Here is a 23526-nt window from a genome sequence, read left to right as displayed (position 1 = left end):
GGGCCCTCATGTGTCACCTCATGGATGCAAGTTTATTTAGGACGACAGGCAGAAGCAGCTCTGGGAGGGACCGGGGGGAAAGGCACACTGAGGCAAACTGAGGCGGGCTAACCAGGGAGACTCACAGCTAGGCTGGGAGCTGCAGAGACAAATCAAACTGGGGTCCTCACCCTCAGATGTTCTTTTACAACAAAAGCCCTTTTCCCGTCCTTCTCCTTCTGCATCATGTTTTCATGTCAAATCTAAAACAAAACTCAACACAACAAGCCTTAGTACTTACAGAATACACACTTACATTTGTATGAAGAAAAGACTAGATATAGCATGCTGACTGCTATTTGGGCTATATTTCTGAATTAAATAATGAGAGAATCATTAGGGTGATTTTCTTTTAAGTAACAGGCTCTGAGCTCGCAATATAAGATTTTAGAACATTTGAATGATATAGTTCTCTGTAGTTGGCATGAACTTTGTTTATGTTCGATATATTTGTTTGTTAATTTGTTTTCAGATGTTAGTCTTTTACTTAATTCTGTGATTCTAAATTGTAGTTGTGACCTTTATTATACATCAAAGTCTAGTCTAGATCTCAATTTCCAGAGATACCAAATATGAAATGCTAAATTTCATAGAAAAAAATATTTTTCAAAAAGATTTTTCCATTTGATGCACAATGATGCACCATAAAGATCATGTTCTGGATTCAAATAACTCCCATATCTGCAAGTTTCAGATGTAGATATTTATTGTAAGGGACAGATGTACAGTGTAGTGAAAATACTTAATTGAAAAGTGAAATACTTTTAAGGGGAGATTTAATAAAAACATGATTAGCAAAGTGATTTGAGTTGGGCAGTTTCAGGAATGGAGTCTTCAGCAAACCAACCAACCGTTTGGTCCTAATTAGAAAATGTGTCAGCATGATGACTCATGTCTTACATCTTAGCACTATTATCTCCCTGTATTGCATTAACACAGCCTATGATTTAGTGCCAAAGTAAAAACAACTATACTAACATATTGTGTGGTTGTTTTATGTTCTAAGATTTAGCTTCACTTTGTGATTTCGCACAGACTGTATCAAAGTTAATTTTAAGCTTATCTAACTGCTGAAAAACCACAGAATGAATGTTTTTACCTGTTTAGTCCTCATATCCACATTAATAATCATCTTGAGTTATTCTTGAGTGCGAATAGTTTCTAAAAGCACTTAGAATTGTTCCTAAAATTATAATGACGCATGATTGATTCATTAGTGTCCCTTAGTGTCAGTAACCCAACAGCCCAAAATCCAGTTCACTCTACAAAGATCTTTGTAGCAGGCATGTTTACCTATCTTAACACAGGTGTTATTAATAAAATTAATGATGGCTGTTTATTTTAGATGTCCCAGTTCCGGGTATCTGGTACTGTGCACGCTGCCTCACAGACGGTTTATAGGCACATCTAAATGGAACAGTGGCATCATTAGTGTCATTAGTGTGCTTTTCCTGCTGTGACAAATATCTGCCCAAAGAAAGGTTTGTCAGCTTAGACATAAAACACCAAATACAGAACAGAACAATGAGATGTAATTACAAAAGATTTTTAAACATGTGTCTGGTTGCAGTAATGGCATTTTACCAGGAGAGGTCAGTCAATGCACTACACTACCAATCTCATATGCATCCTTTCTGTAGATACGGCCTGGCGCATCAGACTTGTCATATCAGTCATGGCAGTACAGAAAAAACTAAAAACATTTCAATGTTTACGACAGCTGCATAAAGGGCACACTGAACAATCTCTGTAAAGTGTCTTTTCTCTAAATTAGTGGGTTTTTTTTTTTAAATCCCACAGGTACCTTTGGGCCATTGGCAAAAACGTGTGGAAAAGATGGAAGAAGAGATTCTTCGTGCTGGTTCAGGTAAGCACAGATAATGCAGTCATGCTTTTACTGGATTCTTTTTGGTTCCTACAAGATACAAGTCAAACTGTGTACGCTAAAAAAAAAAATAACCACAAAAAATGGTACATGGTACAATGGCCTATATACAGTGGCAATGAGCAGTTGCATCACTAAAGTCTTTAGGTTGCCAGTTTGACATGAAAGGAAATGTATCTCTCATGAACTTTCAGACATTACAACTGTGTTAGCTGCAAGCCTTAGTGCACTCTAGCTCTTAATCTGAGGGTCTGGATCCCATGTGATGTCACTTCCTATGCAGATGGGAGATTTATAAGACTGATATTTTGAGATTTGTTTGATATAATTTTTATATATATAAATGAAATAGTTTGAAATGTAGCATTGTTTCTATGTAATCCATCTGGAGCCCACTTAACATGACATCATGCGCAACCATACTTGACCCAAATACTAACTGCCATAGCATTCATCCTCTGCCTTTGTCAACTCAGATATACGTTTTGTTCAGATATACATTTTGCAGAGATGATTAGTCAATTAATCAATTAGTTGAGTGACAGAAAATTAATCTGCAACTATTCTGATAATCAATTAATCATTTAAGTAATTTTTCAAGCAAGAAATGTCAAACATTCTCTGGTTCCACCTGCCAAAATACTTGATGCTTTTCTTACAAGAACATATTCGGCAGATTAATCAATAATGAAAATAATTTTTAATTGCAGCCCTATGTAGGCCTAGGTGTAAATTTACACATAATTATTTTGGCTGAACGTACATCTCAGGTTATTATGAATTTGGGACTTAAAACTGGGGCTAAGGAACCAGAAAAAGTTGAGAATCCCTGATATGTTGAAGTTGTTGCAGGTGATGGAGGGACACATTTTCATGCAGATCCTTCATTTTCCCAAAATCTACACAACCCTGTTATGGAATTATAATGTCTAACAAAAGTATATAAGTATATTCCAAAGCAGCATTGAAGTTTTTGAAAACTACAATAGAAATAAATATATATTACAGTTTTCATCAACATAAGCGATGGACTAGTTAAGGTGATAAATTCATATTCATAGCTCCATTAATTATCCATGAATTAGCTTCCTAACAATTATATGAACGTCTTTTCTTGATCTTTGCGCTCTATCATACTTTTGGTATTTGGACTCAAGTGAATGTATAGTGAGCTCAAAAATCTAATCACACCCAAGAGAAAACCCTGAGCAGCCTTCAACATCAGCTCTGCTTTATGGTTATAATATTTTCACTGGCCACATGTTGTGTGTGCAACAAGAAAGAGAGATGCAGCCAAGCTGTCTTCCCTTGGCTGTCAGAGGAATGATGGAGAGGCCAAGCAGGCTTTTGTCAGGAGATGGGGTGGTGTGGGTGTGGGCGACGGTAGCGGCCATTTCCTGGTGTTCCTCTGCATTGGGAGGTGGGTAGCAGGAGGGGCGGGGGGGACGCGACACACACCAGTATGTCAGAGGATATGTCTTAGAGCTACAAGTTGACAGCGGATTGACAAAGTCGAGTGAACACTAGCTGGCCTAACACTCGCAGCTAGAAAAGCCTGAGCCCCGCCAACTTGAAGCCTTTCAATTGCTCCCAGCTAAATATATAGCAAGTGACAAACACTGGTCAATAGACTGCGCACTCGTGTGTGTGTGTGTGTTTGTTTTTATGTCTGTCTGTGGGTGTGCATGGATGTTTGTCTTGAGTAGCACAGACACTATCTGGTTATTGCTGTGTGTTTGAGTGCACATGTACTTTTTGTTGCTGTTTTAGAGATGTTGCATTTTTTTCTTTGCTCACTGTCTATTTTGCTCATGCAAAGTCTTGTAAGTAAATACTGGCTGTTGCCATTTTGTTACCCATGTCTGTCTTTACCACTACACACTTTGATTTGCATCCATTTCCCATTTCAAAACTGTTCATTAAGCTTGGCTCATCCTTTTGGCCAAAAAAGACTGATGTTAATCATATTAAAACCTACTAATTTACTAATTTATTTTGTCTTAAAATGGAATTTTAAGACAGCAGTTGCAGGTTCATATTTTAATACAGTACTCACATACTCACATGCCATATGTAAGTTAAAGAAGTCGTTGGTCACTCTAATAATTCCTCCTTTCCATATTGGCTGTGAAGTGATCACTTCCTAGTGCAACTCGAATGTAAGAGATGAGGATCAAAATTCACAGCATGCACAAAAATGCATTCTAAAGTTCAGTGATAATACTGACAATGATGCACAGTTTACTAACAATGACTGTGAATTTTTTACCCCATCTCTTACACAGACACACCCTAAGAAGGTATCGATACGCTGCCAGTATGGAGAGGAGGAATGGTTACAGTGACCAATAACTCTTTTAGTATACATATGGCATATGAATATTGTTTTAAGACAGACTTGGAAAAAATGTGAACCTATCCTTTACACACAGCTTAGTATTACAGAGTCTATCTCTGATTGACGACTGTATCCACACTGGTTGGTGCTTTGAGCTACAATGTTTTTGGTCCTAACTGTAAGAAACATATCAAAAGAGGTGCAATTGTATTAACTCTTTAGGACACATCATTGTTTTTAAGATTAACATATATGGTGAATGCAAACCAAAAAATTAGGTGCTGTTTATGGCAGTGTCCCATGAAGGTAACCACACACAAAGTTCTACTGTACTAACATTTCAGTCACACTTCAGGCCATACCCTTAAATATAAAATCAATTAGCTAATTAAAACTGGGTCCCGTTTTTTATCTGCCATTTATAGTACTGTAGTCCTAATCAAGAAACATAGTCCTTACTTAAAGAAACATTTAAGGGGTAGGATACCTTGATTAAAAACAGAACAAAACTATTACATTTTTTTATTAGAAATGATCCGGTGATCCTACATCGATACCACAGGAAGGAGGCATTGAAACTACAGTATAATGTACTTCCTGTTTAATGAAACACCTCTAAAGTCATGTGTCACAGCTTTTGCTGAGGTTATACCTCACATAATTATTTTAAGATGATTTCTTTCAACAGTTAAAAAGATTTGCCACGAGAAGTGCATTTGCACCCTCTCATTTGATGCCTGTTTGACAAAGGTTTGTCTACAGTCAAAATCTCACTGTAAAGCCAATGTAATTTTTGGAAGAGGTATCTGGATGTTTTTGTATATTTGGGAAATAAGGAATAGTTACCTGCAGTGTTCCAATATCTCTGAACAGTAGTATTGTAAAGTTGTAGAGCTGCAGAGACTGGATCTGCGGTTGTGGGCCACTTGCTGCCCCGTGTTCCTGCTACTACAGTTGTTTTTGGCTCTGTTACTAATACTGTCATTATTATTCCTATAGCTGTCATTTCTATTATTATTAATATTAACACTACAATTACATTTCTACTATTTTAAAAATTCTAGGTGGCATTTGCATTGTGCCCCCCCCCCACAAAAAACAAACAAACTTAAAACCCGGCAGCGATGGATGGCCATTGAGTCTGGTTCTGTCCAAGGTTTCTGCCTCTTAGAAGTTTTTTCTTGCCACTGTCGCCAAATGCTTGCTCATGGTGGGATTTGTTGGGTCTCTGTAAATAATATTATAAAGAGTACCTAGACCTGCTCTATAGGAAAAGTGCAATGAGATAACTTCTGTTATGAATTGGCGCTATATAAATAAAACTGAATTGAATTAAGTCATGACCATTATTCATGCAAGGTATCATGGGGTTAGGAAAAAGGTTGATACCGAACTGTTTAAGGAGTAACCGCAATAGATATTGCCACACCCAACATCTCAACTGGGTGTCAGGTGTGGTGTGTCGTTTCATTTGACGTGATTACCGTTATTAGTTGTAACCCACAGAAGACAATCCACAGTTGGACCTACAAATATTTCACTATGCACAAACATTTTTTTTGTTTTTTTTTTTAATTTGTGTTGTATAAAGACTCTGTATAAAGAATCTACAGATGACCCTTCTTCCAGTACAGACTGTAGTTCCATCAGCTCATGTGAGGGAATCTCGCAACCTGCTGGTGTAGCTAGTAACTGCGGATTCCTTTTTACAGATCTGCTGCGGTACAAATTGGACAAAATGCCACAAATAAATAGGAGGGAAGTCACAAATGTCACATGGCCCAAAAGCTGACAGGAAGCAATTTACAAATGTGCAAAACCCGTTTCACATGTAAAAATGGATCCACAAATGTGTAAATATCACTTTATATGTATTTGCTGTGGTGAAACTATTTGCATTTGTAAAACCTGTTGTTTTTATGTGAAATTAAAATAATTTTTTACAGAGCAAGTTATGCATATTTGCAAATTGCTCTGTTTTATTGTGGATATAAAAAAATACACATTTGTGCATAGTGAAATATATGGCTCATGGTACACATTTGTGAATTGTCTTCTGTGGGTTACAACTAATAAAGTCCAATAAAAACTTCCATGTGTCAATTGTTGTTCCATGCATATATCGTATGTGGTGTGGTATGTGGACCCAAATGCAGATGACCAGGAAGCTGTATGAGGATGAAGTAGCCGGATGGTTACAGTGTTTATTGGGGTGATGTGGCTTACAGACAGGTACAGGTGGACAGACCGGTAGGCAGGAAAACAAGTGGATACAGGTCCAGATACAAGAATATGGGTTACCGGCTGGCAGTGGTGGAAACAAGGAAGAGAGTCCAGTGAGGCTAAACAAATCCAATAGGGAGCAGGCAAAGTTCAAAGTCCAGAATCCAGACACAGAGGGAGACAGAGAATCCAAACAGAACTCACTCATAGTAAGAATGCCAGGGACCTGGGCACAGGAACAAGGTACAACGAAAAATGCACCAAACAGTGCATGCGGGAAAAGACAGGAACAACAATGACCCAAACAAACCCTGAACAAAGACAGAGACACGGACTAAATACCCTAGGGGAGGTGAGACAACGAGACGCAGGTGCAAACAATCAAGGAAGGGCCAACAATCAAAACTGGAGGGAAAGCAAACAAAGACAGGAAGTAAAACCACAAGACTCACAAGGGAAGGACAATACTACAAAATAAAACAGGAAATGAAAAACCCTCAAACTATAACACCATAATTACTGCGGTAATGCTGCAGCGGGTAGTGAAGGGGGGTGAAATAATTTATCCAGTAGCTGCAGTAGCTGCAGTGCTCACCAACACTACACCAGGTGGAACATGTGAGCAGTCCAGATGCAGTCTCTGCTCTGTCTCTCTACTGTAGGGTAGTTATGGCGACCATTCTTGGCAAGCAAACGACGGGGGAATAGAGAAACACCATGAAACTCTTTAGGAATGAGTCACAACACTCAAAAATAACATTTAAATACATTTTCTGCTGGGCCTGTGCAGTATACTTACACGTTAGGCTGCTACACTCTTAATTTCATAATGGGCATTTGTGTTATGGTATTTAAATTATCCATCAACACAGTTTAGACTTAGGATATGAGACTAATCATTAATAATAGCCTAATCTTCTTTGTCAGGTTCATCATTGATGATACATGATCTGAAGTCTAGTTTAGATCAGTGTTTTATAGACTCAGTAGTAGTGGCATTTCCTTGATAAGATTGGTCTTAATTGGTCTTAATTTCATAATGGGCATTTGTGTTATGGTATTTAAATTATCCATCAACACAGTTTAGACTTAGGATATGAGACTAATCATTAATAATAGCCTAATCTTCTTTGTCAGGTTCATCATTGATGATACATGATCTGAAGTCTAGTTTAGATCAGTGTTTTATAGACTCAGTAGTAGTGGCATTTCCTTGATAAGATTGGTCTTAAATTTACATGGTTTCCTTGATTAATCTCTCAATATTTCTTAGGGCGATCTCTTTGGTGTTTAGGATTTTCAGTTATACTAAAAGGAGGTTTTTAAGTATGGAAAAATGAATGTGGGGTGTCCAATTCACTCTGTCAAAGTCGATCAAATAAGTATGTGCTCATAAAACCATTTGATTCCTATTGTAGGTGAAAACTGGGTGATATTCGTTCTGAACGTCTAAGACCTCTTTTTGCCCTCTTTTCAACCAGCTAAAATATGGTTACATCAGTGTATCACAAAACACAAATTTGTTTAATTATTTTGATCATTTGTTCAGTTGTGGAGGATGAGTGGATTAAACACAGGACCTTCTCTCTGGAGACTGGAGTTTGAGTCCCATGTGAGGCATGTTTTAATATTCATACTGGCATTCAACTGAGAAATTTGGATATGCTTTCTTAGTTAAACTCCATAGTGACGATAGGCTATTATTTGCACATTTTAGAGGATAAAAAATTTCTCTAATGCAAATCCCAGTGAAATATATCTAAATAAATAGTAGGTGAAAAACCTTTCACTTTTGAACCTATTTTGAATGTCTTGTAAATGTATGAAATTCACACTGTTGAGCTAAAATGGAAAATTTGATTCATAGATCTCCAGAAATAAAGTTACAGTGTGAATGCAAAATTCGGCAGACTGGTGAATTTTACAATATTTTCAGAAGATAGACTGGCACTTTTTAAGAATGAAGATGACATTTCAATGAAGACACACATGGGGTCGCTATTCTGTCTCGTTCGTGGAGCCATGCATTGTCTGGTAAAAAAGCAATGGGGAAGACGAACTGAAGTGACGTAATTCCTGTCCTACAGTAAACATTCCCAGTTAACAACATGCAAAGTGAATGTAATTACATAAAACTTTTGGTAACAAGTGTGACATGAGTTTGACATCTGTAATCAATCCAAACATTAATCCTTGATAATTAGTGGGAGAAATATTTACTATTTAATCCAATCTCTCCCCTTTTTCATGAGTGGGTTAGGTTGAATTGTTGAATGAAAATGTGACACCTCCCCCGTCTGCCATGTGTGGCCATGTGTTAGGCTACATCTTTTGTTTTGTTAATGGCCCTCCTGCTGCTGTCTGGTTAAAGTAGGAAGCTAAAAGCTTAAAGACCTCTCCCAAAAACTCAAGACAAGATAAATCACAGAAACCTTAACTTCACTGAAGATCACTGGATGTTATTCACGCAACTAATCAAGGCAAACAATAGATAGATTCAAGCCATTTATTGGGCTTATAATTCAATACATTTGATCAAATCAGATATAACATAGCTAATATGATTGGCTTATGCACATGTTGATGCTGTTGATGAATACACAAAGTAAATACAGACATGGCAAACAAAAAGTCTGGCTGGTTGTCGTCCTGTCAGAGCTGGGGGCTGAGACAGCAGTCTGACTAGAGGAATCATGTATGGAGGTTAATAACATAAAAAAAAAGATCACTCTCAAGTGCAAACTGCTCCAATGCCACCGTGAGCAAGGGGATCCCTATTACGCATGACATCACTTGGGAATTCCCATTGACACAAGTATGTAATTTCTTTCTTTTTTCAGTCGTATACAGTAGTTTATTAGCCGTATAGCAAACACGAAGATACCGTTAACAAAAAGCTTGCTTTTAGTGTGGCTAAAAATGTCAAGGCTTTAAAAATAGATACATTGGGCAGTCCCTGTAAACAAAGGTACACATGGTGTAAATAAACATAAATAAACACAGGTACACACAGATACAAATTATCTCTTCTTACCGTTCATCCGGTTCCACAGAGGATAAACAGCTGAATCAATGTGAGGAACAAACTTACTGAAGGCCAGCAGATGAAAATCAGCTTAAACAAAGAAAAGTCTTGCGAGTTACATTCACATAACAAGACACGATATTTTGGCTAAAGTTTTCAACAAAGTTACTATGTCATAAACTTTGAAACATTGTTTCTGCAGTTGCTTCACTTCCCGTGGAGTCATTGAGCAGAAATTGCAACCCACATTGTGGTTTCAAGCATTCTGCTGCCACCTTGTGTCTACAGTTATCAAGTGCAGCCCACACTTAACCCCTTTTACCGCCACGACGTCACTGCGTTAACGTGGCAGTAAGTGCATCAATTGAAAGGAGTAACATCTGTACATCAGTGTAGCACAGGGTGAACAAAGAGCAAGAGCAGGATTATGAGACTGGGTGCAGTTACTTGGAAAGGAATGCCTCCTGAAGCCCTTTTCCAAATGAAGCAAAAAAAAGTCTAATAAATCGTGCTATGTGCTTATAATAGTTTGTATTTAGATTGCTTTTTCACTATATAAATCTACTATGCTTTACTATATGCTTTTAGGCCCATTTCCATGTGTCCATTTGTCCATCTCCGTATCCTTTTCCATTTTGTTTGGGGAAATTCAAACAGATACTTTGAGAGGTACTGGTTTTATTTTTAGTTTCTTGCTAATAAAATGTACAAATATATATTTGTACTATTTTGATCTTTCATTGTTTTCCAACTTGTTGGAATGTTTAGTTGTCTAATGTATATTTTCAAATTTGATTATGGCATCTCTAGTTCTTGATAGCCTTTTATATATAGTAAAGTGTCATGCCTGACACTTATGACAAACATACATTTCAAGGCTAAGTGTGGCTGAAACATGTAAACAGCAAATTTATTTAGTGGAGCTGTTTGTGTTGTTATCTATTCCCGTACACAGGCCCCCTATACAGCAAAGCTGCAGTAAACAGAACTGTAGCTTTCATGCAAGAATATTGACTCTATCATATACTTAAATGTGCATCATGTTAGAAGTGAATGTGCACAATATTCCTAGATTCAAAATGTTCCTATCAGTGTCATCGTACAACATACTATACTGTATATGAGATTAAATTAATGCTTATTAGTACAACCAGCATAGTTTGGACTGAATTAGGAGTTGAAAAAGGAATATATGACACTTTCTACATCTCAGCTACACTTCTTTTCCCCACTGTTTATCCATTCCCTTCCTCTGTCTCTTTTCATTCCTCCACCTCATTTTCTCATCCTCCTCTCTCTCTTCTCCCTGTCATTTATCACTTGCCTGTCATCTCTTCCTCATCCTCCACTCTTCCTCTTTGTCCTTAAATCACCTCCTCCCTCCTCCTCCTCCATCAGTTCATAATCAGTACAGTGGTTGTGGCCTGAGTCGCCCCTCCTCAGAGCATCCAGGCAGATTACAGATCAACTGAACCTTGTGTGTTCATGGTGGACCGAATTTAATTGCACATATGTCCACATCTTTCTTTCAATTCACTTCAGTTTGCTTCAGTTTAATTCACTTCAATTTAGTTCATGTCAATTCAGTGCACTTTAGTTGAGTTCACATCAATTCAATTTATTTGAATTCACTTCAATTCAGCTCAGTTCCCTTCCACTTTATTTCTTTATTTAGTTAATTTCATTTCAATTCAGGTCAGTGAACTTGAATTCAGTTCGCTTTATTTGAGATCACTTCATTTCAGTTTGGTTCAATACATTTGAATTCACTTCAATTCAAATCAGTTCAGTTCACTGTATTGCAGTTCATTTTGATTCAATGCATTTCAGTTCACTTCATTTCACTTTAATTAATTTCATTTTACTTTATCTCAGCTTAGTTCAATTTATTTCACTTAAATTCAGTTTAATTCAACCAATTTGAATTATGTTCATTTAGCTTCAGCTCACTTCAGTTCACTTCGATTAAGTTAAATTTAAGTCAGTTTCATTCAATTTCATCTTCTTCAGGTCAAATAATTTTAACCCAGTTCTATTTATTTCAGTTCAGTTACTTTAATATTAGAAATAATATTAACCAATGTCCAAAAAATATTTCTAAAAGATAGCAGTTCACATTACAACCATAGTGACTGCATACATTTTTTGTTTGATATGTATGTATATATATTTTTTTGGTGCTTATTAACTCTGAGCCCATGATAGGGTTTGGATAGAATGTTTTTCCTTTTGGCTTCTGAAGTTTGTTTATGAACACATATGCCACATCCAGCAAATCATTTCCAGTATTCATGCACATGTGTTTCCTGTAATGAGTCAATATAAAATACTGTAGCAATCCTCTTCACTCATCTTCTTTTCTCATTCTTCATTACTGTCTCTTCCTCTCTTTCTCTCTTCTCTGCTGACTGACAGTTGAGAAAGAGAGCGAGAGAAAGCTGGTGTTTTGGGGTATGGATGGAGGGGGGTCGGTAGTTTAGACTCTGATTTGCCTTTGTGGTGTCCTGGAGGCCAGGGAGCTGCTGGAGAGTCGGTCCGGTTCCCTCCATCCTTTACTTGCCCTCAGGTCTCATCAGTGTTGTTGTGGGGAATCTCATTTGTCACACATACACACACACAGAATGCAGCTGCAGCTAGAGTGGGAGCTGCCACTTGCAGCGGCAGAGGTGACGACAGCAGTGGATTGGCCAGGACTGGTGATTTGTGACGACAGGCTGGTATGACTGGCAGCTACAGTAGCAGCACGCCAGCTACAGCTAGCAACAGAGCACTACACTTCCTGTTACCAACACAGGGAGCAATGGCAAGACTACAGCCACTAACCTAAACCAGGGTTGCACTGATATGTGGGCCAATACTGGACTTTTATTAACAGGACTGAAAGTCTAAAGCCCTGCCAGCTTCCAGTAATGGTTACAATCACACCAATCAACCAATTTTATTTAATCATCCTGAAATCCTGGATGTTTATCAGAATAATATGAATATGAATATTCAGAAACAATGGCGATGGTTTGCACATGTTTCTTTTGGCTGTGTATATTGATCTTATTCATCTTGGATAAAATGAAAATATAATAATATAATAATAACATTATTTATATAGCACCTATCTAAACAAGGTTACAAAGTGCACCATGTTGTAGATTTCAAGATGTTTTGCCACCCATCCAAGAGGCCTCATTAGTTCTGCTGGCTGAGTCAAGGTGTTTAATGCTGCATTCATGCCATACTGGAGTCTTCTGGAATTTTCCTGACCTTTAATTAGAGTTCAAGTCAACATCCAGGTTGTAATTAAACCTCTTATAATTTACAAATATGGAAGTGCCTGAAAACCAAACAAACATTGACTCCACATGTCAGCTAAAGTCCATCATTCAAGGTAATTAAACCACATTTTAACGAATATCTACCCCACATGACATGAAAGTGGGATTAGCCTCTGTGGGAGAGTGTCACAGGACAGTCATTTACCCCTTTTCAACTCTATTTTTCATTTAGATTAGAATACACATTTGCATGTATAAAAAAATGTAGCTGCATATTCACACACACATGCACATGTCTCTTGCTCGTCATGAACACACATCTTTACTTCTATTATCAGTGCCATATTCAGCAACACCTCTTCAAGCTAACCTTCTAATTCAGTCACTTCACTTAATGTGATTATCATAACACACATGCACACACAATGAGAGGTCCACTAAAAGTAACACAGCTGTCACATACATACCCCTCCTCTCTTTATCTTGTCTTTCTCTTTCTGGTCTCGCTATTAAAATATATACAGATAGTTAAGATAAGATAATAATAATAATAAAAATTGTAGACTTGCTGTTAAAAATACAAAAACAATAAGTAAAAACTATATAAACACTGCAACATTTTTTTAATTAATGTGTGTGTGTGTGTGTGTTTGTGTCTAAGCCATTCACTGTCCCTCAGATTGTGGCATGTTGATACTTATTGGGCAGCAAGATATGCCCTGTGTGCCTTCTCCTAGGAGTATTTTTAATGAAAGGTCATTCAATTCTTTGAAATCTGAGATTACAGAGTTGAACTTGTTAAATTAAATGTTCCTTATTTTATTGAATGTTTTACATTGTAGGAGTAAGTGCATCTCTGTCTCAACCTCACGTGTCAAACAGTGACCACATATTCTGTTTTCTTTTGGTTGCCAGGATTTTCTGTGTCTTCCTTTTTCGAATGCCAGTTTGTGGACACTGAGCCTGTACTTGGTTAGGATCTGTCTCTGCTTTCTATCTCTGACAGTAGAGAGATATTCTGCCCATTCATAATCTCTTTTTAGGGCCAGATAACATTCTGATCTACTTTGGCTTTTAGTTTCTTCTTTCCAATGTTCCAAATAGGTTTCTTTACATTGCGTTATAATTTGGTTTACTCTGATTGGTGTTTTGAAAGCAGTGTTGTTGTGAGACTGGTCTGAGTGTGTCTGAGAGGGGGCAGTTAGTCTCAGCGCCAACTGACATAGGGGACTCTTTTCTGGGCTCAGCTCTTAGGTTTGGAGGGCTTTGGAATGGAGCGTGTCTAGGGGGCTGGATTTAAGGTGATTAAAAAATTGGAGTGCTCTCGTTTGAATGTTAATTATCAGTGGGTATCTGCTCTACATGCATTTGTTGGGGTTTTTCTGTGTACATGTAAAATGTATCTACAGAATTCTGCATGTAAAGATTCTATTGGATGTTTGTCCGAATGGGTATAGCAATGATGACTGAGCAGAGCCCATACTTCACTACCATACAGCACAATGTGCTGGATGACACTATCAAATATTTTAGGCCAAATTTTAATTGGTATTTGGAAATTATAAAATTTTCTCTTAATTGCATTTAGAGCTCTTCAAGCTTTTTCTTTTAGTGAATTCACTGCCAGGTTGAAACTCCCTGATGCTGTTATGGTTATACCAAGGTAGGTGTGTTATATACTGTGTTCAATGATTTGATTATTTATGGTAAACTGGTATTTGTTCTCCTGACATCTGGGGTGTTTCTGAAAAATCACGACATTAGTTTTCTTCCTATTTACTGCCAGGGCCCAGTTCTGGTTCTATTTTTCAAATGCATTGATTTAACCAGATCACACATTTTGCCCCCTATACCACAATGTAGAAGTCTGTAATAGAGCCCTTCATGCCAAACAGAGTTGAAAGCTTTCTTGAAATCAATAAATTAAGCGAATATCTTACCATTTTTTGTTTGGTGTACATGTTTGTTAATTAGAGTGTGAAGGGTGTATACATGGTCTGTGGTGCGGCGTTTTGGAAGGAAGCCAATTTGATTTTTACTCAAGATGGAGTGTTTGGCAAGGAAATCTAGCATTCTTTTATTTAGAATACTACTACTTAGAATAGTTTACCTAGACAACTGCTGACACAGATGCCACGGTAGTTACCAGGGTCTGATTTGTCCCCACTCTTATGAATGGGGGAAATGAGCCCTTTGCACCAGATGTCGGGAAAACATCCTGACTGTAATACGATATTGAACAACAACAAAACACTTCACCCTGCATCTCTGGGGTGCTCATTTGAGCATTTCATTTTTAATGCTGTCTGGACCATAAGCTTTCCTTGGCTGGAGAGACTTTGTCTGTGTGTCAATTCTTCCCAAGTAATTGGGAAATCAAGGGGGTCTTGGTTGTCTTTAATTTTTTCTTCTAATGTTTGAAGTTTATCTTTTATAATACATTGATCTGAATGAATTAGATTTATTGTTATGTCTTTGTACAGATTTTCAAAATGTGCTCTCCAGATGTCACCATTTTGGATGGGTAGTGCTTGTGGTTGCTTTGTGTTGAAGTTGTTCCACACATCCCAGAATTGATTTTGATTAATGCCGTTTTTAATATCTTCAAGCTTCTTGTGGGTATAATTTTGTTTGTTTTTTCCTCATTGTGCAGCTATATTTGTTTAAAATTTCATTGTACCTAATGCATAAGGCTGGGTTGTTTGGTTGGTGAGATTTTTCATTTGCTTATGTCATTTCTGATGGTTTTGCATTCCTGATCAAACCATTTGTCTGCGTTTTGCTTTTTAACAGGCTTCCGTTTTTGTTTTATAAGATTAGCTTTAATAGCTGCCTTATGAAACAGGCCTAAGGCCCGACAGAGATACAGTACCTCTCTGCCACTTTGGTTTATTTCAGGTATCTAAAGGTTGGTCCGATGGGTAATGGTTGGTGTGGTAAACAGGGGAGACTGACCAAACACATGGTTGTTGCCCTGTGGGTCTATGACATCAGGTTCAATTCCTGTTCGTCCATTCAGATCTCCAGTTAGAAGCATATTTCCCTGGGCCTGGAAATAGACGATTTCTGAGTGGAGAGTTTCAAAAATGTCTTCTTTAAAATAGAGACTCTACTGGGGTTACATAAATAGCACAGAGATATATATCTCTATCAGTTATGCCCAGGCTTTGATCTAATCTTAACCAAATGTGTGATTTACCCTGTTTAACTGGTGAGATATGACGGCAAAGATCTCCTTTATACCACACCTCTCTCTCTCCCCTTTCTCTGTGTCTCTCTGTGTCTTTCTCTCTGGCCTCACTCTCTCTCCCTCTTTTTTTCTCAGGCATCTCTCTCTCTCTCCCCTCTCTCTCGCTCTGTGTGTGTGTGTCTCTCCTATACTGTGTGTCTTGCAAGTGTCTGTTTAAAATCTTTTTTACTTGGCTGATACTTCTCACTTCAAAGGAATTATATAGGGTTAGTCATTTTCTTAGTTAAAAACATCAAGGTTGTCCTGAGGGTAGCATGAGAGAGAGGAAAGCTCATGGAGTGATACCTAAACATCAGCATGTTAGCGTACCGATGTTGGCATGGCTGTAGACTCTTAGTCTTGATAATTCAAAAGTGACTGAAGAACAAAGCCTGGATTCTTGATGGACAGGTGAATAATGTCAACAAAAAAGGAGAATGGGGTCCACTGAAAACATACAATAAAAAGCCATAATTAACATTGCTACATGAGTAAGAAAAACACTTAAGTATTAACTGTACACTGGTCTTACACCCCTACAGCACGTCATGTTTAAGTTGATGCCTAATTCTTCTAAAATTCAGTAACAACCTCTATATACGTCTCCAGCCCACCACCCTGTAGCAACCATACACAACTATACAAACAACTACTACAAACACATGAACATATTTAATATTCCTCACACTCCAAGCAGCACAAGTACACATATTTTAATTTTTCTCACAGGTAGATTTCACTTTTAAATAAATAAATAAGCAACACAAATGAACATTGCCTAGATACAGTACACATGTTAACACTGATGTTGAACGCATTTACAGTTTCTCTTAGACTTACAAATGTCACAGACTTATCATGTATTATGCACATGATAAACCTGAAAGAAGAAATGTGAAACAGTTTCTTAACAGGCAGTGGAGTGTGGGGATAAAAGGATCTAAAGAGCGCCCTCTAAAAGTGTGACACAGATGTTGTGATGAAAAAAAAAACTGCTTTTGAACTAGTGCAGTCTTCATCGCTGCAATATCTAAACTAAATGCGCTGCAAAGAATTAATTGACACTGTAATGCTTAATTTCTGTATGGTATTCATTATTATCATTATTATATTGTAATATAAATTTAATTATGCTATCTGTTATGTTCTATGTGTGAAGCATGAAGGGACTACAAACTCGTTTCGTTGTACAACCTTGTGTTGTAAAATGATAAATAAATGTCCTTGTACCTTGTAATATGGTTATCCTGGGCTATGTAGGAGAGGGTTTTTTGTCCCATGGTGTGTTTATAGGTGCTCAGATATTCAGTTCAATTCAATTCAATTTTATTTATATAGCGCTAATTCATAACAGAAGTTATCTCATTGCACTTTTCCTATAGAGCAGGTCTAGACTGTACTCTTTATAATATTATTTACAGAGACCCAACAAATCCCACCATGAGCAAGTACTTGGCAACAGTGGCAAGAGAGAGGAAAGAGGTGCATCATGTGAAGTTTCCCGACAGTCTAGGCCTATAGCAGCATAACTAAGGGATGGTTCAGGGCTCACCCAAGCCAGCCCTAACTATAAGCTTTATCAAAGAGGAAAGTCTTAAGCCTACTCTTAAATGTGGAGGTGGTGTCTGCCTCCTGAACCCAAATTGGGATCTGATTCCACAGGAGAGGACTGAAGGCTCTGGCTCCCATTCTACTTTTGGAGACTCTAGGAACCACAGGTAACCCTGCAATCTGGGACTGCATTGTTCTGGTCGGGTAATATGGCTTTATGAGATCTTTAAGATACGATGGTGCCTGACCATTAAGAGCTTTGTAGGTGAGGAGAAGGATTTTAAATTCTATTCTAAATTTTACAGGGAGCCAGTGCAAAGAAGCTAATATTGGAGAGATATGATCTCTTTTCCTAGTTCTTGTCAGTACATATTCTGGATCAACTGGAGAGTCTTAAGGGACTTATTCGGGCAGCCTGATAATAAGGAATTGCAATAGTCCAATATAGAAGTAACAAATACATGCATGTAGTTTTTCGGCATCATTTTGATTCAAGATGTGCCTGATGTTTGCAAATGTTTTGCATGTACAATAACTTCAGTTCTGTCAGAGTTTAACATCAGAAAATTGCAGGTCATCCATGAAGTTTAGCTAACTGGTTAGTTTCATCTGGCTTGATCGATAGATATAATTGGGTATCATCCGCATAACAATAAAAGTTTGTGGAGTGTTTCCTAATAATATTGCCTAGAGGAAGCATATACTGTATAAGGTGAATAGAATCGGTCCAAGCTCAGAACCTTGTGGAACTCCCTGACTAACTTTGGCGTGCGCGGAGGATTCACCGTTAACATGTAAAAACTGAGATCGATCTGATAGATAGGATTTAAACCAGCTTAGTGCGGTTCCTGTAATGCCAATTACATGTCCAGTCTCTGTAATAGGATGTGATGGTCAATGGTGTTGAACGCAGGACTAAGATCTAACAAGACAAGATATGTAGGAATAACAAATTTAAATTTTTTGTAAAGTTTACATAAAGTGTCAGATGATGAAGTAAATGGTAATGCAGTGGCAACTTCTACCATCCTCAGCATGTTGGAAAAAATATGTATGAAAAATTTGACTTGTGAAATGTAATGTAATTTTATGTCATTTAAATATTTCCAGACAAGTCTTTGCAAATGGCCTTGCTTAAATAAACTTAGTTATGCAAGTCATGCTAAAGATTTGAGGTGTTTCTGATTCAAATGATTGTTGTTTTGCTCTTTGGAATCTGAGTCAATGCTTCATCTTTTTTGTCCTGCCATGTTGTATCTGCCTCCTGAGGGAGGTTGAAAAGATGTGCCTTGACATGGATTTGTGACATCAATTTGTCTTTCTTTATGATCCTGGAAAATATTATAACAAGGAGGAGTTATATTATTCATCGTATACTATTTCCATGGAAGATGTGCATTTTTAGTATTTTGATATTTATCTCTTTAAAACGTTTGTTATTTCATTTTGGAGGGAAATATTGTAAAAAAAAAAAGTGTGCAATGATAAAATGTCTTTGAAAGGTTGTAGATTCAAGTTTATTGTAGCAGAGGGTTAGTGAGGTGTTTGATTATTGATTCATTTTTTGGAAGAAGTTTTCCTCTGAGGGAGAGTGAAGTTTCCATTTCATAATGTGGTCACTTTTTTGAATGCTGTTAAAGAATTTTTATTTTTGTTATTGCCTACTGCTAATTCTGTCCTCTGATCCTGATGTTATTCATCATGTGGTATTGTTTACTTTTTGTTTTCTTGTTTTCATGTTTAATGGATGTAATATAGAAGATGCTAGATAATGAGAAAGTAATGGGTGGTGTGGTTAACATCTTACTTACAACTATATTAATGCACTGATTAATGCATTTCCTCCTTCCCCTCTCATTGCTGCAGGTGAGTCAGTACACTTTTGCCATGTGCAGCTACAGAGAGAAGAAGGCAGAGCCTGTGGAGCTCCTGCAACTGGATGGCTACACTGTGGACTACACTGACCCTCAACCAGGTAACAGCAACCATATTACACAGCTGTGCAGTGCATGACAACAAGCAATGCAGTGGGAGGACAAGTGTCACAATTTGAAGTGCAAATTTGTTAAAGCCCCATAGTCCACCCACATAGGTGTTTTTACTTATGTTACCTGATTATACCTCTTCTCAGGACTGTGTGGGTGTGTACAAACTGCACTTGAATATCATCTCCATCTAAATGTCCTGTTAGTTTTGTTGCACCTGTTAGAGCTTGGCAACTTACCCTGCTATTATTGTTATTGGTACATAGATTGGATAGATAGACATTAAATACTTCCAAGTATAATTTCAGCCAGCTTCAACCTGACTAGAGGTCTAATCTGAGTATTTAAAAAATAACAATCCAGGTGTTGTTATTTACATAGCTTTCTGTTTGAAAGTGATCATAGAGATTTAGGTATCGTCTTAACTTTATTGTCACATAGTCCCTATCCACAGTAAAACACAAAACCATGTGTTTTTAGAGTGGACAGAAGGCCAAAAAGGAGAAAGATGCATTTTCAGATTTAGTGTGAACATGCTCTTATTTTTGATTCTTGATTATGTGTGCTGGAGGTTTGAAGTTAGCTCAGTCTACAGTAAGCAGTTCACAGTGTGAAAGTGATCCACCAACAAGGAAGTGATTAAACATGTCCAAATGTAGATTCAAACAGACTTATATTTAACCATTTTTAAAACCTGACAAATTGCCTTTCCATGCCTCATTATTTATAATTAATGTGATCATGTTTATCTTGCCTTGAGTTTTTTGGAGAGGTCTTTGCATACGTGAGTATATGTAGGAGCAAGTGACTAAAATACAGTTTGATACTGCTTGTGACTGTAACTCATGACTTCCTGTGACTCTACTGTACAATTAATTTATGTGAAATGATGAGGACCGGACACGTATAAAGGATTTTTTTTGTCTATTCATGTTATTTTTTAAAGTGTTGTTTTTTTCTCTCAAACAGGGATGTGTGATCCTGTTAACACATAAATGAAGAGCTTCCTCTTCCTCTGTCCATCCTTTAGGTCTAGACGGCGGTCGGACATTCTTCAATGCTGTGAAAGAGGGTGACACTGTGATCTTTGCCAGTGATGATGAACAGGACCGGATCCTATGGGTCCAAGCCATGTACAGAGCTACTGGCCAATCACACAAGCCAGTTCCTCCCACCCAGGTCCAGAAACTCAACTCGAGGGGGGGCACAGCGCCACAGCTTGATGCACCCATATCTCAGTTCTGTGAGTGTTCAAGTCTCAGATCCTTATTTGACTTTTAGTTCTCACATCACATACATGCGTCACCCCAAACAGGATTCAACCATGTCATTGTCTATAATTTTTTTAATTTACTAACTTGATGATTTAGAAAAAAATATTTGAGGCTGCATTTATTTAATTGTTGTGTTTTCAACAGTTTATTTCGAAGGCCTGTCATGCCAGAAATTGGCAGCACAAGCAACCTTAAAGTGACATTGATTGATTAAACTCATTGTGGGAAAATGGGAAACTCTTGTCTAGGATACTCAGCCCTATGTAATGTTTTTACATGAAGATTTTTCCTATTGTATTCTCAGAAGCCCACTTATAGTCTTCATTCATGTTGTCAAGTGTATATATATAGTGAACAAAAAGTAGAATAAAAAGCAGTTTAGGCCCTTGTTTTTATAACTCACAGCTTCTTGTTCTCCCTTCTTGTGCTCGGTGTTTCACTCTGTCTCCTACTGTACAGTTGTCCTCACAACATTTTTGACATATCAGCCAATGATGTCTTTAGTTTGTCTTCTTCCTGGCCATGTACTACATGTTGTCAACTGTTACTGTTATTCTTTCTCTGTTTGCTGCTTCGCTCTTTGTTGTAGAACTACTGTAGTGTTAAAGTGTGGGTGGCTTTGCTGTGTGTCTTTATGTTTCTCTGTTTGTTCCTTCTTCCTTTTCTTCTTCTTCTAAACCCTGACCCTGCTATCTTGTAGCTGGATTAAAGGGTAAGTGCTTTCCTCCCCTTTCTTTCACTTTCCTCCTTTTATTGTCCAGTACTCTTCCTCTTTTAATAACTGTTATTTCTGTTGGAGGACAGAAATACAAGACATACTAACTTCTTTGTAATTTAACATGCATGCAGAAATTATTTGCTTTGGCTGTGCTTCTGTCTGCATATTTGCCATCTGTATGACAGGGATTGAGTAGATTCATGTGTTGTGGATCAGCCTACAAAAGTACTGCATTGTAGATCAGGGTTAAGTTTCATAAATGTTTTTTTTTCATGAGGACGACATGTTTGTGATTGCTGCAGAGCTATAGCATGTCTGTTTCTGAACGAGATTTGTGATGGTGGCTAGCTCAACGCCATTAAAAGGAATCCTCACATGTTTGCCTCATTTAGGATGAGACTGTACCATTTTGCAGATGTGGTGTATGTATTGTTATTCATGGGGAAGTTTTTTTTTTGGATGATATACTAAATCCAATTTGGAGCAGAAGGATTTAGTTGTTTTGAAATTGCTTCCTCTGCAAATTATAATTTATTTTTACAATTTTAATTTTCTTTTCACAAATGTTGTAAACTGAGAAGAATCGTGTCCAATGTAAGTTGATGGAAGTTACATGTTGTCTAGTAAAAGTCCTTTGCCTCACAAATTGTACAAATTAATGAGGATTAGGAAAATATCTTGAAAGGAAAATGTTTGCAGCAGCAGTTATAATCAGACTTTTTGCTTATGGGCTGATGTGTGCATTTTTATATCCAACAGAAGAACTTCAGATCTAAAGAAGGTGCACAGCGATTTTGTGAAATGGGATTGTCCATTGTTGGGCTTGCTTCTTGGTGGATGTTGCAAGAATATATGGTTTAAAGTTTTGTGTACTTTTGTTGACAGAAGACAATTTCAGTTTAAAGAAGGAAAGGAAAAAAAAAACGCCAAAAAAAACCCGGTCTTCCAATGACACTACATTACTACACAGTCGGCCTGTCACTTTGTCAAAAACAAGCTCAAATGAATTATGTGTTAGTTGTAATTTGTTTTACTTCACCATTCATCGCTGTTGTAGAATTAACATTGTTCTGTTCATTCTCTGTGCCTCACTGAGTGACAAGCAAATGTTACTCAATACTTTGATCCGAGGGGAAACTCTTTCGTCACAGCTGCTCACTATCACGTCAACGCACACTTGAGAATAGAAGGAATAGAAGTACTAAGCAAATCAAAATGTAATACAGGTAAGGTAAATTAAGTTACTGTAAGGCTGCTGCCGTCGTAATGTACAATGTTTCGAACCCACAGATGCAGAACACACTAGGAGTCTTTTTACAACCAGTTCACACTATTGAAAGTCAGCAGGATTAGTGGGAAGGGGTGTAGTTCTTCTGTCTCGGGTTAACTGCCGCGTGGATCTGGACAGGCAGACTGGTCCGTGAGGCGAGGAGCAGGTGGTGCAGTGTAGACCTGGGCTGGCCGTGAGGCAGAGTTGGTGGTGGGGTGTGGAGACTGACCGACAGGGGAACTAAGAGCAAGGAGCAGGTCGGATCCAAAGGGTCTTGCTGGTGGAGTGGCCGGAGAGGCAGGTAGTAAACAGTACTTAACTTGTAACTCTCAGGCACCTTGACATAGTGGGAATACATGTGTAGAGGGACAATTTGGCATTGGTGTTGTGGGAGAGCCTGGTATTTGAGCTGTGGAGACTGATTTTAGATTGGAGACAGGTGTGCCGGTGATCAGCAGCAGGCGGGAAACCACGGAGCCAGACCAGAAGACACACACACACACACACACACACACACACACACACACACATCCAGAGATGAGTCGGGGACATACAAGACACATCAGGGAAGGAGAGTACAACAGAGAACACAGGGCTGGGGAGGATAAGGTAGCTGACTACCACAGCTGCATTTTACAACAAACAACCATACCTTTATCCACCATTTTTCCATCTATGGTATTAAATCTAAAATGCTTACTCACATTACTTCTCAGATGG

General features: G+C 37.8%; 1 protein-coding gene across 25 annotated transcripts in view; it reads left to right on the top strand.

The window, feature by feature from the left end:
- The window catches only part of LOC122883524 (calcium-dependent secretion activator 1), a 216225-nt gene that overhangs the window by 88770 nt on the left and 103929 nt on the right, over positions 1-23526 (top strand). For 18 of the 25 annotated variants that reach the window (XM_044212353.1, XM_044212315.1, XM_044212362.1 and 15 more), the window contains exons 9-12: positions 1840-1906; positions 19426-19534; positions 20575-20787; positions 21519-21530. In XM_044212353.1, coding sequence (XP_044068288.1) covers positions 1840-1906; positions 19426-19534; positions 20575-20787; positions 21519-21530 — 401 coding nt within the window. The remainder of the gene's footprint in view (positions 1-1839; positions 1907-19425; positions 19535-20574; positions 20788-21518; positions 21531-23526) is intronic. The other 7 variants (XM_044212334.1, XM_044212389.1, XM_044212399.1 and 4 more) reach the window with 1 other exon arrangement.

The sequence above is a fragment of the Siniperca chuatsi genome, linkage group LG2, assembly GCF_020085105.1.
Source record: "Siniperca chuatsi isolate FFG_IHB_CAS linkage group LG2, ASM2008510v1, whole genome shotgun sequence".
NCBI lineage: Eukaryota > Metazoa > Chordata > Actinopteri > Centrarchiformes > Sinipercidae > Siniperca > Siniperca chuatsi.
The sequence above is the reverse complement of the archived record's forward strand: the minus strand, read 5'-3'. Positions and strand labels throughout refer to the sequence as shown.